General features: G+C 38.7%; 1 protein-coding gene across 4 annotated transcripts in view; it reads left to right on the top strand.

Annotated features, from left to right (window-relative positions):
• The window catches only part of STAC (SH3 and cysteine rich domain), a 169,766-nt gene that overhangs the window by 149,612 nt on the left and 4,521 nt on the right, over nucleotides 1-15,633 (top strand). For 3 of the 4 annotated variants that reach the window (XM_516358.5, XM_016940654.4, XM_024355367.3), the window contains 2 exons: nucleotides 881-932; nucleotides 1,040-1,177. In XM_516358.5, the coding sequence (XP_516358.4) occupies nucleotides 881-932; nucleotides 1,040-1,177 (190 nt within the window). Of the gene's footprint in view, nucleotides 1-880; nucleotides 933-1,039; nucleotides 1,178-3,574; nucleotides 3,679-15,633 lie in introns of those variants that run through there. The other variant, XM_009445148.5, reaches the window with a different exon arrangement.

Below are 15,633 nucleotides of genomic sequence, written 5' to 3' on the forward strand. Positions count from 1 at the left end.
GATGTAGAATGTAGACACACACACACACATGCACACATACACAGATCTAGTACAAAACTCCAATTACACCAGCATAAAAGATGGCAGACAGGAAAAATGGAGCTAAGCAAAAGTGTGCTAGGTTTTGAGAAGGTATTGGGAAGGTGTAGATAATGATAAAGATAATGACCAATTCTAGATGTCAATACTAAACAAAAAAAAATACATGAACATATCTATGTATAAATGTAAGTGTGTGGGAAGGAGTCTAGAAGGACACACAGGGGACAGGAGGTAGATCATGGGGCTGAGAAGAAGGGAGATTTGTATCTTGAAATTTTGGAGCTTCATGATCATTTATGTATCAAACTACAGGTAACAGTTATTTTTGGCTGGGCTGGATGACTCACGCCTGTAATCCCAACACTTTGGGAAGCCGAGGCAGGCAGATCGTGAGGTCAGGAGATTGAAACCATCCTGGCCAACATGGTGAAACCCCATCTCTACTAAAAATACAAAAATGATCTGGGCATGGTGGCGGATGCCTGTAATCCCAGCTACTCAGGAGGCTGAGGCAGGAGAATAGCTTGAACCAGCGAGTCAGAGGTTGCAGTGAGCCGAGATCGTGCCACTGCACTCCAGCCTGGCAACAGAGCGAGACTCTGTTTAAAAAAAAAAAAAAAAAAAAGAGTTATTTTTTAAATACAGCATAAAATCATGTTTGCCTTCAATGTGTAATACAGCTATTTTCTTGGTAGGAGGAACTGGTAAAAGTTATATTTACTTTATTTCTATTTCTTTTAAGACTATTTGTGTAAATGAGAAATGATTACTCCTGACTTTAAAGTATCTTATTTTTCTTTTTTTTTCCTTTACCTAACTCATTCATTCTTCATTTTAGGCCAGGAGACATAATTACTCTTTTAGAGGATTCCAATGAAGACTGGTGGAAAGTAAGTGTTCCTCTTTCTTTAAAAAAAAAAAGAGAAAATCATTTGGTAACTATTATAATTATAATACATGCTACAATTGTGGATGCATGCCTCCTTTTTCCTTTCAGGGGAAAATTCAAGACAGAATTGGCTTCTTTCCAGCCAACTTTGTTCAGAGACTACAACAAAATGAGAAGATTTTTAGATGTGTTAGAACCTTCATTGGGTGTAAGGAACAGGGGCAGATAACACTGAAAGAGAATCAGGTGAGTAAATCACACAAACACATTCCAGATATGAGCCAAATAGGGTGTCATTTTAATAAACTTAATAATATGTATAAATCTGAATGAGTGGGGTCACATTCAAAGTATTCACTTTGAGAAAAGTTATACTTACTCCAATGATGTCAGTGTTGTAGGAGCTAAACATGCAAACTAAAATTTTAGGACTCTCACTTGGTGATACCTGTTCATAAACGAAACGTGATAGTGGCAGGCGAGGACATCTCGTCCCTCATGCTCTTCTCGGAAGACCACCGGTCTCTGATGTGGACAGCTTCTCTCGTTTGGGCTCTGAGTTAGTGTCCAACAAAGGTGTGGTTAATTCTTCAGTGCTCTCTAATGAATACTTTGTTATTAGTTGTTGCTATTAGGAAACTCTTGGGTTTTCTTATCTGGACTCCAAGTCTCTACCTATTCACTGAAGCCCACAACACCTTCATACCATTGCAAAAGACACGGACTAAATTTAGATAACCAGATACTATCTCAGGCTCATAAATGAACATCTCTATATGTCTAATCTAGAGGTGCCTGTCACCATCTTGCTCCAGGGCCATGTTGAATGTAGAGTTCTCTTTGATGCTGTCAATTTTCCTGAGAAGTAAAATGTGAACCCCTACATTTGTATGTCTTTAAGCTCCACCATCTCATGGCTGGAATGTTGATAGAGACAAAGAAACCGCATTCTCACACTTTAACTCTCTGGCCTACTCTTCCTGTCTTTGTCTTCCAGCAGAGAGAGGCCTTCCTACCTGCCTTCTTCTCTGACTGCAGCTCCCCTCAGGTCATGTCCTGTGTCCTCACTACAGAGTAAAATAATATGCTTGGACTTACGGCGGGGCTCAGTGGCTCACGCCTGTAATCCCAGCACTTTGGGAGGCCGAGGAGGGCGGATCACGAGGTCAAGAGATGGAGACCATCCTAGCCAATATGATGAAACCCCGTCTCTACTAAAAATACAAAAATTAGCTGGGCGTGGTGGCACACATCTGTAATCCCAGCTACTTAGGAGGCTGAGGCAGGAGAATCTCTTGAACCAGGGAGGTGGAGGCTGCAGTGAGCCGAGATCGTGCCACTGCACTCCAGCCTGGTTTGTTCTTGATATATTAGTGGAGGATTTGGGGAATTAAAAATTTATTTCCTCTCCCAATAAAGTCTCACAGAGGACTTTAATTTTCAACTTTGGAAGTCAAAAATCTTTCCTCTGTTTCTTTCTGCATTCTTGATATAAGAATTTTATTATTTCCCAAGGTAATGAATGCCTGAAGTTGAAATTGATAAGGCTCGCCCTACAAGGAAGTTCACAATGAAAAAGGCATTAATAATTTTAATACATCTCTGTTCAACCGAGTTGCCAAAAACACATCTTGAATGCCTTTTTTAGGATTGCCTCAAAGATAGTTTCTAAGTCACACAAGAAAATCAGTCATTACCTTAAAATTATAGCTGATTTGTAATTTTAAAAATTGCTTTGCCCCACTTAATCAACCATTGTATAGTCCACATGTAGCTTTAACTGACTTTATCATTTTCAAACTAACAAATATATCCTCAAAGAATAATAATTCACCTTTTCTTTTTTTTTTTTCTTTTTTTTTTTTTTTGAGACGGAGTTTCACTCTTGTTGTCCAGGCTGGAGTGCAATGGCGCAATCTCGGCTCACAGCAACCTCCACCTCCCAGGTTCAAGCCATTCTCCTGCCTCAGCCTCCGGAGCAGCTGGGATTACAGGCATGAGCCACCACGCCTGGCTAATTTTTTTATATTTTTAGTACAGTCAGGGTTTCTCCATGTTGGTCAGGCTGGTCTCAAACTCTGGACCTCAGGTGATCCACCCGCCTCGGCCTCCCAAAGTGCTGGGATTACAGGCGTGAGCCACCGCACCTGGCTGATTTACCTTTTCTTTATGGCTATTCAAAAGAATCTTTAAAAGGAAAAATCTAAAGAAAAATGATAATATGGAGGACAGCTTTTTTAAAAAAATGTAACTCACCCTCCCTTTAAATTCAAGTAAATGAAAATCATTGAAAACAAGAGACCAATAATTCTGAGTATTATTTTTCCTATATATTTTAACAAAGGTGGAGATGGAGTCATTGAAACTGGCACTTTCATAAATGCTGGGAGACATTAGTCCACTCATTTGGATACTGATTTGGTACCATGTATTTAGAGCCATGAAATTGCTCAACTTCATGAATACAGTAATTCCATTTTCTGTAATGTATGCAAGAAAATAACCTAAAGTAAACAGGGGGAGACTTTATGCAAAAAGACAGTCATCAGAGTGATATTCATGATGGTGAGAATTAGGAACAATTGCACAAACAACGGAAGTGATTAACTCAATGACAATATTTTCTTTAATGGACAACGTTAGGACCCCAAGCAATTTTGATGGTGTTATGATAATATTATGGAATTGGAATAGTGGAATCCGAACCCAGATCCCAGTCACTGTTCTCCCAAGATAAACACAAACGGAGAGATGCAGACGGGGCCTGAAGCCCTGTTTTCATTCATGGAACCATAGTAAACCAGACAGAGTACCAGATGTGATCTAGAGACCTAAGAGGCCTCACCACAGCCCACCCACCTTACCACCACCACCATGGGCTGGTCTGAATCTGAGGATCTAATGGTACCAGATGCCCCATGGGAGAAAGGGAGCAGAAAGGACTGCGGCAAAACTGGCATAAGATGGCCCGATTCCCTCCCAGAAGGAACAAGAGAGGAGGAAGCTTTAAGAGACAGTGAGAAACCCCTGGCACCTGTGGTGCAATTAGATCTTCTGCCTTTGGGGAAGTGAGGAGAGACCTAGGAGAGAGGGCAAATATCTTCAAATATTGTGTCACCATCTTAAATGATGGCTTCATAAACCATGAACAAATAAATATTAATGATACAATGGTAGTAAAAAACTTAATGGCTTTGTTCTCTTCCATTTAAATTACTTTCATGGTATATTTTACAAAAATAAAATTTAAAAGTAGCACAATTTAAAATATTCAATCTTGTCTTTTGAATCTAATAACATAAAGGTACACAGTGTTGCTGTGGTTTTCCTGGGCCTCAACTTTGCACATGTGTACACAAATGCACACACACACACAACACACACATCACCATATCCAACAATTGCTATATCAAATTGCATTATCTGCTGCTGCTTATGTAGATGCAATAACCCCAAGAGGTGTATGCCATCTAACGATTTTTGGTTGTTAAAATCTCTAATATCCTTAGGAAATTGGGTCACTGGGCTCTATGGTTTCACACTGGTTTTACAGTTTTACTTGAAATTGACATACTTCCCTTTTATAAAAATTGCTTATATGATATGCCCACTTTAGGACACATTGCATTTTGTAAATTGCACAAGCTCTCTTTCATCCAGTTGCTTGTAGACAGACTCTATGTTTAAAAAGATCAAAAGTCATCAATGTGCTGACATGAAATATACCTCACTCAAGAGCACCCGATCCTTCATTTTCTGCCCAAAGTTGTTTGTTCCCCCTGGGGCTGTTATTTGCCAACCTATCACTTGCCTGCACACTCCCCAAAGAGGTAACAGCAGAAGCCAGCATCTGCCTATAAAGAGCAGTGGCATCCGAAGATTCCCCTTAATGACAATACCCCTGGAAACCTACTAGCCCTACCCCTGGAAGACTGCACTGACCACTCTGTCTCCCATAAAAGTATATGCAAACCCCACATGACTATTCCTTTTTGGATGTGATGACCTGTTTTGGGGTCTGCTTTTTGAAAGAGAACATTTTATCTCTAGCCCCTGGCTCACAGAAAAGGAAAGAACAAATTAATACTGTCTTAAACATTGTCACAATAATAATTGTTTTAAGAATCATAATTATTAGTCATTATTTAATGTCATACAGACACACTGTATAAATAAAGTTTATACACATGCCCTGTGAATTTTATGGATTCATTATTTCTATTTTATAAATGAGAAAACAAACACTCGTAGAGGTTATGTGTCTTGCTCAAGGGGCAAAAGCCTAGTAAGTGTCCAGGATGGAACATAAACACAGGTCTGCAAACCCCAAGTCAAGGCTTTCCACTAGCCATGTGCCCTGAACAATGCGGAAAGAACTCTGAACAGTAAAGAGCAGCTTGGTTCCCAAGGATGAAGAGTGTCATAAAGGCAGCTGTCTTGGGACCAAAAGACTCCTTGAATACAAGTTCTTGCTCATGTGGGCTCCCTATTGGGTCATTCTTGATTCCAGGCAAAGGCATCATCATCAGACTGACACCCCATCTCTGATGCGATACACAACTCGCAAAGCAAATGGGCACTTTTTCCAGCTTGATTCCATGCCAACACTTCAACCTTCCCCAAGTTTACCCAACTGTATCCTTCCTGTTCCAAAAATTTGGAAAGTCTTTGAATAAAATAAATTTGGGAAGAATGTTCATCTTTATTGGCAAAGTGTTACTCAATAATCTTGCTAGCATGTTTTTTTTTTTCAGAATAATCTTATGCTTTCCCATTTGAGGTCAAACATTGTTTTTATGTTATTAAAATCCAATCAGTGAAACCAGAAGGCAAATTAAAATTTGCTCAAGTTGATCAATTTCTACAAGCAGAACATCTGTTCAGTGACTCCCACCAATTCCTTGGCATATTCTCCACAATTTTTTTTCTGGGAATGGGCCTCATACCTGCATTCTCTGCCCTCATGGTTAAACTGAATCTGCTAGGGTTTGGGGTGTGGAGGAGGTAAGGCAAACAATTCAGCCTCTTCAGCTAGACACGTTCAAGATGCAACAGAGCATTTCAGCCTGAACCTGGAACCAAATGAGTCTGCTCATAATTATTGTCTTCTTTTATTTTAGGTTCAGGGGTACAACATGTGCAGGTTTCTTATATAGGCAAATTGCATGTCACAGGGGTTTGGTGTACAGATTATTTCACCACTCAGGTAATAAAGATAGTATCAATTTTTTAAATACATCAGCCATTTCAAAGAAAAAATGCCTTTTAAAAATCAATTTTAGAAACAAATTTCAAAATTTGTCTCCACTTTAGTGTCCTAAGTTATTTTAGGTTGAAGATTTCAAAATATGCTTGTTAATTGCAGGGAGTATATAATAGAAAGAGCACAGATACTAGTGTCATACAGAAATGGATCTATATCCTGTGTGATTTTGACAAAGTAGCCTCTGAATGTCAACCTTCTCATCAGCATAGTAGCATCTCTCTCTTGAACTTGATGTGAGAGTTAAATGTGCTTACCTATATAAAGCCTTAGCACAGTGCCTGGCCACCACAAATGCATAGCAGAAGTCATTTTCCTGGCTACCATTATCACTAAAGAGTAAAGCCTAAATGAGGAATTCATCTGCAGTGGTTAATGCCACCTAAACTTACCCAGTAAGCACCAGAAAATAGCCAATATGATATTTATAACCCTACAAATATAAAGAGACAAATGGACATTAACAAGAAAATAAAATAAATTTGATTCTAAAGATAAATGCAATGCACATCTTTGATTAAATCACATTTTCTACTTCTGGGGTTAATCTGTCTCATAATTATTGTATTTTTTTGCAGAGCTCTTGTTTCCAAATATAATTAAGTTATCCATTTGTTATGAACACAATGAGAGTTTGCATTGATACAAGTATGTTTTCTGTTTCCTCCTCCTCCTTTTCCTCCTCTTCCTCCTCCTCCTTGTTGTTCTTCTTCATCTTCTTTTTGTGAGGCAGGGTCTCACTCCCTAGGCTCAGGTAATCCTCCCACCTCAGCCTCCCAATCAACTGGGACCACAGGTGTGCACCACCATGCCCAGATGATTTTTGTATTTAATGTAGAAGTGGGGTTTTGACATGTTGCTCAGGCTGGTCTCGAAGTCCTAGGCTCAAGTGATCCCCAGCCTCCCAAAGCACTAGGATTACAGGCATAAGCCACTGCACCTGGCCTCTTCATTTTTAAATTTTAAAATGTATCCTTATTAAATCAACTTTAAAATACCATAAAACATTTCTTTAATGGGAATAACATTGAATCTATAAATTACTTTGGGGAGTATGGCCATTTACATGATACTTTTTCTTTCTATCCATGAGCATGGGATGCTTTTCCATTTGTTTGTGTCCTCTCTTACTTCCTTGAGCAGTGGTTTGTAGTTCTCCTTGAAAAGATCCTTCACTCGCCTTGTTAGCTGTATTCTAGGTATTTTAGACTCTTTGTAGCAATTGTGAATGGGAGTTCATTCACGATTTGGCTCTCTGCTTGTCCGTTGTTGGCGTATAGTAATGCTTGTGATTATTGAACATTGATTTTGTATCCTGAGACTTTGCCAAAGCTGTGAATCAGCTTAAGAAGCTTGGGCTGAGATGATGGAGTTTACTCGATATAGGATCATGACATCTGCAAACAGAGACATTTTGACTTCCTCTCTTCCTATCTGAATACCTGTTATTTCTTTCTCTTGCCTGATTGCCCTGGCCAGAACTTCTAATACTATGTTGAGTAGAAGTGGTGAGAGAGGGCATCTTTTTGTGCCAATTTTCAAGGAGAATGCTTCCAGCTTTTGCCCATTCGGTATAATATTGGCTGTGGGTTTGCCATAAATGGCTCTTATTATTTTGAGGTACGTTCCTTCAATACCTAGTTTATTGAGAGTTTTTAAAATGAATGGACGTTGAAATTTATTGAAGGCCTTTTCTGCATCTATTGAAATAATCATGTGGTTTTTGTCTTTAGTTCTGTTTATGTGTGAATTACATGTATTGATTTGCATATGTTGAACCAGCCTTGCATCCCAAGAATGAAGCCAACTTGATCATGGTGAATAAGCTTTTTGATGTGCTGCTGGATTCAGTTTGCCAGTATTTTACCAAGGATTTTTACATCGATCTTCATCAGGGACATTGGCCTGAAGTTTTCTTTTTTTGTTGTATCTCTGCCAGGTTTTAGTACCGGGATGATGCTGGCCTCATAAAATGAATTAGGGAGGGGTCCCTCCTTTTCAATTGTTTGGAATAGTTTCAGAAGAAATGGTACCAGCTCCTTTTTGTACCTCTGGTAGAATTCAGCTGTAAATCTGTCTGGTGCTGGGCTTTTTTTGGTTGGTAGGCTATTTGTTACTGCCTCAATTTCAGAACTTGTGATTGGTCTATTCAGGGATTCAACTTCTTCCCAGTTCAGTCTTGGGAGGGTGTATGGCCATTGACATTCTTCACAGAATTAGAAAAAAAAAAACTACTTTAAAATTCTTATGGAACCAAAAAAGAGCCTGTATAGACAAGGCAACCCTAAGCAAAAAGAACAAAGCTGGAGGCATCCCACTACCTGGCTTCAAGCTATACTACAAGGCTACAATAACCAAAACAGCATGGTACTGGTACAAAAACAGATACATAGGCCAATGGAACAGTATAGAGGTCTCAGAAATAAGACCACACATCTACAACCATCTAATCTTTGACAAATCTGACAAAACCAAGCAATGGGGAAAGGAGTCCCTATCTAATAAATGGTGCTGGGGAAGTGGGCTAGCCATATGCAGAAGATTGAAGATGGACCCCTTTCTTACACCTTATACAAAAATTAACTCAACCATTCAGGACATAGGCACAGGCAAAGACTTCCTGACCAAAACATCAAAAGCAATTGCAACAAAAGCAAAAATTGACAAATGGGATCTAATTAAACTAAAGAGCTTCTGCACAGCAAAAGAAACTATCAGAGTGAACAGACGGCCTACAGAATGGGAGAAAATTATTGCAATCTACCCATATGACAAAGATCTAATATCCAGAATCTATAAAGAACTTAAACAAATTTACAAAAAAACAAGAAAACAAAAAACAAAAAAAAACAACCCCAATAAAAAGTGGGCAAAGGACATGAACAGACACTTCTCAAAAGAAGATATTTATATGGCCAGGAAACATATGAAGAAAAGCTCAACATCACTGATCATTACAGAACTGAAAATCAAAACCACAAAGAGTACCATCTCACTCCAGTCAGAATGGTGATTATTAAAGAGTCAAGAAACAGCAGATGCTGATGAGGCTGTGGAGAAATAGGAATGCTTTTACACTGTTGGTGGGAATGTAAATTAAACCATTGTGGAAGATAGTGTGGCAATTTCTCAAAAACCTAGAACCAGAAATACCCTTTGATCCAGCAATCCCATTACTGGGTATATACCTAAAGGAATATAAATCATTTTATTATAAAGATAAATGCATGCATATGTTCATTGCAGCACTATTCCCAATAGCAAAGACATGGAATCAACCCAAATGCCCATCAATGAAAGACTGAATAAAGAAAATATGGTACACATACACCATAGAATACTATGCAGCCATAAAAAGGAATAAGATCATGTCCTTTGCAGGGACATGGATGGAGCTGGAAGCCATTATCCTCATCAAACTAATGCAGGAACAGAAAACTAAACACTGCATGTTCTCAGTCATAAATGGGAGCTGAACAATGAGAACACATGGACACAGGGAGGGAACAACACACACTAGGGCCTGTTGGGGCAGGGGCGTGGTGGGGTAGTGAGAGGGAGAGCATCAGGATAAAAATATAATGCACATGGGCTTAATACCTAGGTGATGGGTTGATAGGTGCAGCAAACCACCATGGCACACATTTACTTATCTAACAAACCTGCACATCCTGCACATATATCCTGGAACTTAAAATAAAAATTTTAAAAAAGAAAACAAAAAATACTGATCTAAAAAGTGGACTTTAAAATACTTAGGAAAATTAACTAAGTCCATAAATTGAATATTTATGTGGAATTCAGTCTATTTTACTCTAGTTGACCAAACATTAATTAAAGATCCTCCTGAAAAAAAATTCTTTAAATTCATGCATAGTTTTATTGCACCTATAGAACCATTTTCATTTATTGTTTGTGTTCTATCAAAGCTTTAAAAAAAAACAGAAAAAAATATTTTATATTACAAAACCAAAATGCATTTATTTTGGAGAAAATTTGAGGGAAAATATTTCTAAGAGGTATAAAAGATAAAATAGAGACCATAAGCAATTCAACCATTAAATTATTACCAACATAAACACTGGCATATTTCATGTCAAACTTTTAATTCATATTTTGATATCATATCCTCTTTAGTTTCCTAACATTTAAAAAATTTAGTCATTAAATGTTTATCAAAACACAGGTTTTAAGAAAGTTTTATTAGAACATAGCTAAATTTATTCATATATATATATGGTCTGCGGCTACTTTCATGCTACAACTAAATAGCTGAGTTGAGTCACAGCAACAGAGACCAGATGGCCTGCAAAGCCTACAATATTTAGCATTTGGCCCTTTAAAGAAAAAGTTTGCCAATCCTTAGTCTAGATGTACAGGAATGTGTTTAAGTTTCTCTTGTTATTGGATATTCAGAGTTTTTATTTTTAAAACTGTTATTGATAACTGCATTGAACATCTCTGAACATAAATATTTGTCTCTAACTCTGATTATTTTCTTAGGATGTACTTTGGAATTTAGAGGAAAACAGATCAACACGTGTACAATTCTTGATGCATATTGCCAAATTGCATTCAGAAAGGTCGTGCCAACTTACACTCACACCAGCTGTTCATGAGCATATCCAGATCATCACATGCTTGCAAGAATTGAACATTATTATTTTTTGTTATGTCAGTTTGATAGATTAATAATATTTCATGCTAATCTGCATTTTCTGGATGGTTAAAGAGGCTTACATTTTATCTCATATATATAGGGCATTTTTAAAAATAATCTATTTATGTACTTTGCCCATTTTCTTACATTATTTAAAAAGTTTTCTACCTTTGAAGAATATGTATTTCTGGTGTACCACATGTGACCAATATTTTCTCTAGTTTATCATTTGCCCTTCGCTCTCAATGCCTCTTTCTCCAGGAGCTTAATCATTCTTTGGTTGGATCATTTCTGGTTTACCATGTTTCCTTTATAGTTTTAGTGTCTTTATTATTTTACACTTCTCTATCTCTCTCTGATTCTTCCCAAGAGACTGTTTCAAGATAGTCCTCACTTCATTTTGATTTTTCTGAAGTTTCAATTCAGTCTTTCATTGCTTCTAATACATGTTAGTTTAGTATTTATTTCCCGGTAGACTTTTCTTCTCAGTCAGCCCCTTTCTTCTACAGAATATTTTCTTTTCTTTTCTTTAACTTTTATTTTAAGTTCAGGGGTACAGTGCAGGTTTGTTATATAGTTAAACTTGTGTCCTGAGGTTTTGTTGTACAGATTATTTCCTCACCTAGGTATTAAGCCTAGCACCCATTAGTTATTTTTTCTGATCTCCATCCTCCCACCCTTCACCCCCTAAAAGGTCCCAGTGTGTGTTATTCCCCTTTGTGTGTCCATGTGTCCTCATCATTTAGCTCCAACTTACAAGTGAGAACATGCAGTATTTTTTTGGTTTTCTGTTCCTGTGTTAGTTTGCTAAGGACAATGGCCTCCAGCTCCACCCATATCCCTGCAAAGGACATGATCTTGTTGTTTTATGGCTGCTTAGTATTCCACGGTGTATATGTACTCCAGATTTGGGGTACATATATTTTCTTTATCCAGTCTACCATTGATGGGCATTTAGGTTGAATCTATGCCTTTGCTATACAGCATGTTTTCTTTGCATCTCATTGCATCATCTCTTTACCTCGAGATATTTTCTCCTTATAACACTGAGGCCAAGTCTTCCTTCAACCTACTGCATTCAGTATGTCTGAAAGGAGAACTCTGAGACATACATGCATATTTTCTGTAATTTTTAAAATGTTTTATTGTAATAGTCTTGGTCCTTTTATCCTGTGGTAGGCAGAATAACAACTCCCCAAAGATGCCCAGGTCCTAATCTCCAAAACTTGGAATATGTTACTTTATATGACAAAAGGAACTTTGTAGATGTGATTAAGTTAAAGATTTTGTGACCAGTAGATTATCTGGATTATCAGGGTGAGCCCAGTGTAATCACAGAGATTCTTAGAAGAGGGAGACAGGAGGGCCAGAGTCAGAGAAGGAGATGTGATGATGGAAGCCGGGGTCAGAGAGAGAGAGAGATTTGAAGATGCTATGCTCCTGGCCTTGAAGGTGAAGGAAGGAGCTGTGAGCCAAGGAATATAGGTGATGACCTCTAGAGCTGGAAAAGACAAGGAAATAGACTCTCTCTTAGAGCCTCTAGAAAGAATGCAGCCCTGCCAGCACCTTGTTCTTAGGACTTCTGAACTCTAGAACTGTAAGATAATAAATTTGTGTTGTTATAAGCCACCAAATTTGGGGTAATTTATTGTAGCAACAACAGGAAACTAATCCAGAGTTTACACAAAAGGGACTTTGCAGATGTGATGAAGGTTATGGACTCTGGGATAGGGAGATACCCTAGATTGTCTAGGTGGGCCAAATCTAATCACTTGAGCCCTTAAGAACAGAGAAGTGTACCTGGCTAGAGTCAGGGAGATGCAGCAGAAGAGGACAGATGAAAAATGAGGTAAAAGTGTAAGTCAAAGAGAGATAAAGTATGAGAAAGACTCAGCCTACCATTAATGGATGTGAAGATGGAGAAAGGGGACCACAAGCCAGAGGATGAGGGTGGCCTCTAGAAGCTGGAAACAGGCATCTCAGTCCTCCAGCCACAGGGAGCTGAACTCAGCAACATCCTAAATGAGCCTAAAATTAAATACTCCCCTATAGAAAAAGCAAAGAAAGAAAGGAATAGAGCCCTTCTGACTCCTCGACTTTGGCCTTATAAAACCCAGAGCAGAGAAAACCAGCCAAGTCTGCTAGACCTACAAAACTGTGATATAATAAATGGTGTTGTTTAAGGCTTCTAAATTTGTGGTGATTTGTTACAACAGTAATAGCAAATGAATAAACATCTCAAGTTACAAAACTCAAACTCAAACTTAAAGGGTCTATTTTACTCCTATAATAAACAGTCTGATAGAGGTCAGTTCTTGGGTTGATAATTCAGTGGCTTGATCCTCTGGTCAGAGAACCAAATTCTTCCACATTTCTGCTAAGCTATCCTTGAAATGATAGCTACGTCCCCTAGTGGTCACAGATGGCTGCAGCCACTCCAGGAATCCTTCCAGACAAAGAAAGATTTTTTCCTAAGGCATCTCTTTTAATAGGGGGGAAGAAAAAAAAAACTTTCCCAGAGGTTCCCTAGCAGGTATTTCATCTTGCTTCATTGGCTGGAACTAAGTTCTATGTAAACCACTAAGAATCACTAACAAGGAAGATAGAAACAGGACTTGGATCAATTAAATTTACCTAAGTCACATAGGATAGGGATGGGCAACAGAATGAAAGGCAGGACTCTGCTTCATGGGAAAACGACAGAAATGACCATGAGTACCAATCATCAGTGTTTGCCTCAAGGTTTTAGTTATCCTAGAACAGTGATTGATGCAGAACTAAGGTTGCCCAGCTGAAATGATGAGTGAATTAGTCTGGCTCCAGCTCAGTTTCCACAAAATTCAAAAACCAATGTAGAAGACATGGATGTGTGATCAGGAGTCTAAAATATCAAAGATTGAACACTGAATGTTAACATTTAACTCCAAAGCAAGGACCTCCAAGCCATTAAAGAGTCTAGGCTCTGGAGAATGAGATTGGGAAGAAATTGAGTAAGTCATTCGAATCCAGAAGACCGTAAACTGCCTGTGTCCCATACTAGGAAAGCAAAGTTTCTGAGAGATGCTGAGGAGCTGGCCATAGCTGAGCTACATGGTTAGGTATGTGCTGGGCTGGCTAGAGATGGGATGCTGTGTATGTGAGGTGCCTCTGCTCTGCATATGCTGCACTTACCTTGGTGTTGGGACATCCAGCTTACCACTGCTGCATACATGATGCTCATGTCAACAAGCTGGCTGGTCAGGTCAGGATTTATCAGTATGGGAAGAAAATTTGTCCAGCTTTCAGGAAGTCTCTTTAGGTTAGAGAGGGAGGAAGGATGGAGAGAGAATGGGTGGCAAGAGAAAAAAACAGGACAGATAAAGATGGGAAGGGAAAGAAGGAAAGTCAACGGTAGGGGAGAGGAGAAGAGGAAAGGGAAGAGAAGAGAAGGGAGGGGAAAGGAGAGTAGAAAGAATTGTTTTAAATAAATCTGATCACCTTATTCCTCCAATTAAAACCTTTTAACACCTGTTTGCCCTTTTCCCATGCTGCAGAGCCCTGATTTTGTTCTGTTGTCCACCTATATCTTAAATGACTCAGGCAATGCTAACTGAATTGATCCCATTCTCCTTGTCGGTGATGATTTTAGTGGTTTGCTTGTGGCCCAATTCTAGTCCATGAGACAGGTCAGAAGGTCAGCCAAAGGTCTTAGCAGAATTTAGCGTGGCTTGCATTTCCTGCATACTCTAGGCTCTGACAGATTTTGTGGCTTCATCTTACACCCATTACTCCCTCCATCTCTCTGTTCTGGTACACTGAATTTTTTCCATTACTTCAAAGTGTCCCAATCTCTTGATGCTGGAATTTGTTCTGATTCTAGTCTTATTTTCCTCCTTCCTACACCTTTTTATCTTTCTTTAAATATCACTTCTTCAAGAAGGTGTTTCTTACCCCATTGGCTAGATCAGGTTTCCATAAGTATTTCCATTAGTACTCTTTTCTTTATTCATTAAGTCATGCAAAAAAATATTATGTTTTATGTTGTCAGTCAGATTACTAAATGTTGTCCACAGGACAATCAGCCATCAAAACAGCCACAGCCCTTGCACTCACCACATTGCTGATTTCTCAATAAATGTCAGCTGGGACCGCTGTACCCAGAAATCTCTGTCAGGGATCTGTCTGTCTTGTATTGCACTAATTCCCCAGCATTTATAATGGTATATAACACGTAGTAGGTACTCAATAAAGAGTTGTTGAATGAGTGAATAAATAAGGAAAGCAGGAAATTGAGGATCCTTAGGCAATGAAAATATCTCTAACTGGACCTGATGAGTAAAACATTTCTGCTAGGGAGATCAACTGTTCAATTACAGTTTGGAATTGAAGGGTTTTGAAGGACTTGGGACTTTCAGTGCTAGTATTGAGAATGTCCTGAGCAAACCGAGACAAGTTGGTCACCCTCTATTTATGGCCCTCCAAACCAAAAGTGTTCCCCTGTCCTCACTTTCCACTCTTTTCCACCTGTAACTAATCTTCTGGGAAGATATTTCCATTCTGCCTCTAAATGAATGGAAATGTTTCAGGCTCTGCCATTGTTTCCTAAAATGGTAGATTCTCAAGGCTGAGAGGTTATGTATTTTACCATCAGAATTTTAAATTCTGGATCCCTCATTTCTGGATAGAGTCAAAGCGGCTGAAGCCTGTGTTCAGCCATTTGTACTCATCATCTTCAAAACCTCTCATCCTTAAAAAGGTCTCCCAAAATCAAAGCACTTTAGAGATTCCAAACGGAAGGTT

This window comes from Pan troglodytes, chromosome 2, assembly GCF_028858775.2.
Source record: "Pan troglodytes isolate AG18354 chromosome 2, NHGRI_mPanTro3-v2.0_pri, whole genome shotgun sequence".
NCBI classification, from domain to species: domain Eukaryota; kingdom Metazoa; phylum Chordata; class Mammalia; order Primates; family Hominidae; genus Pan; species Pan troglodytes.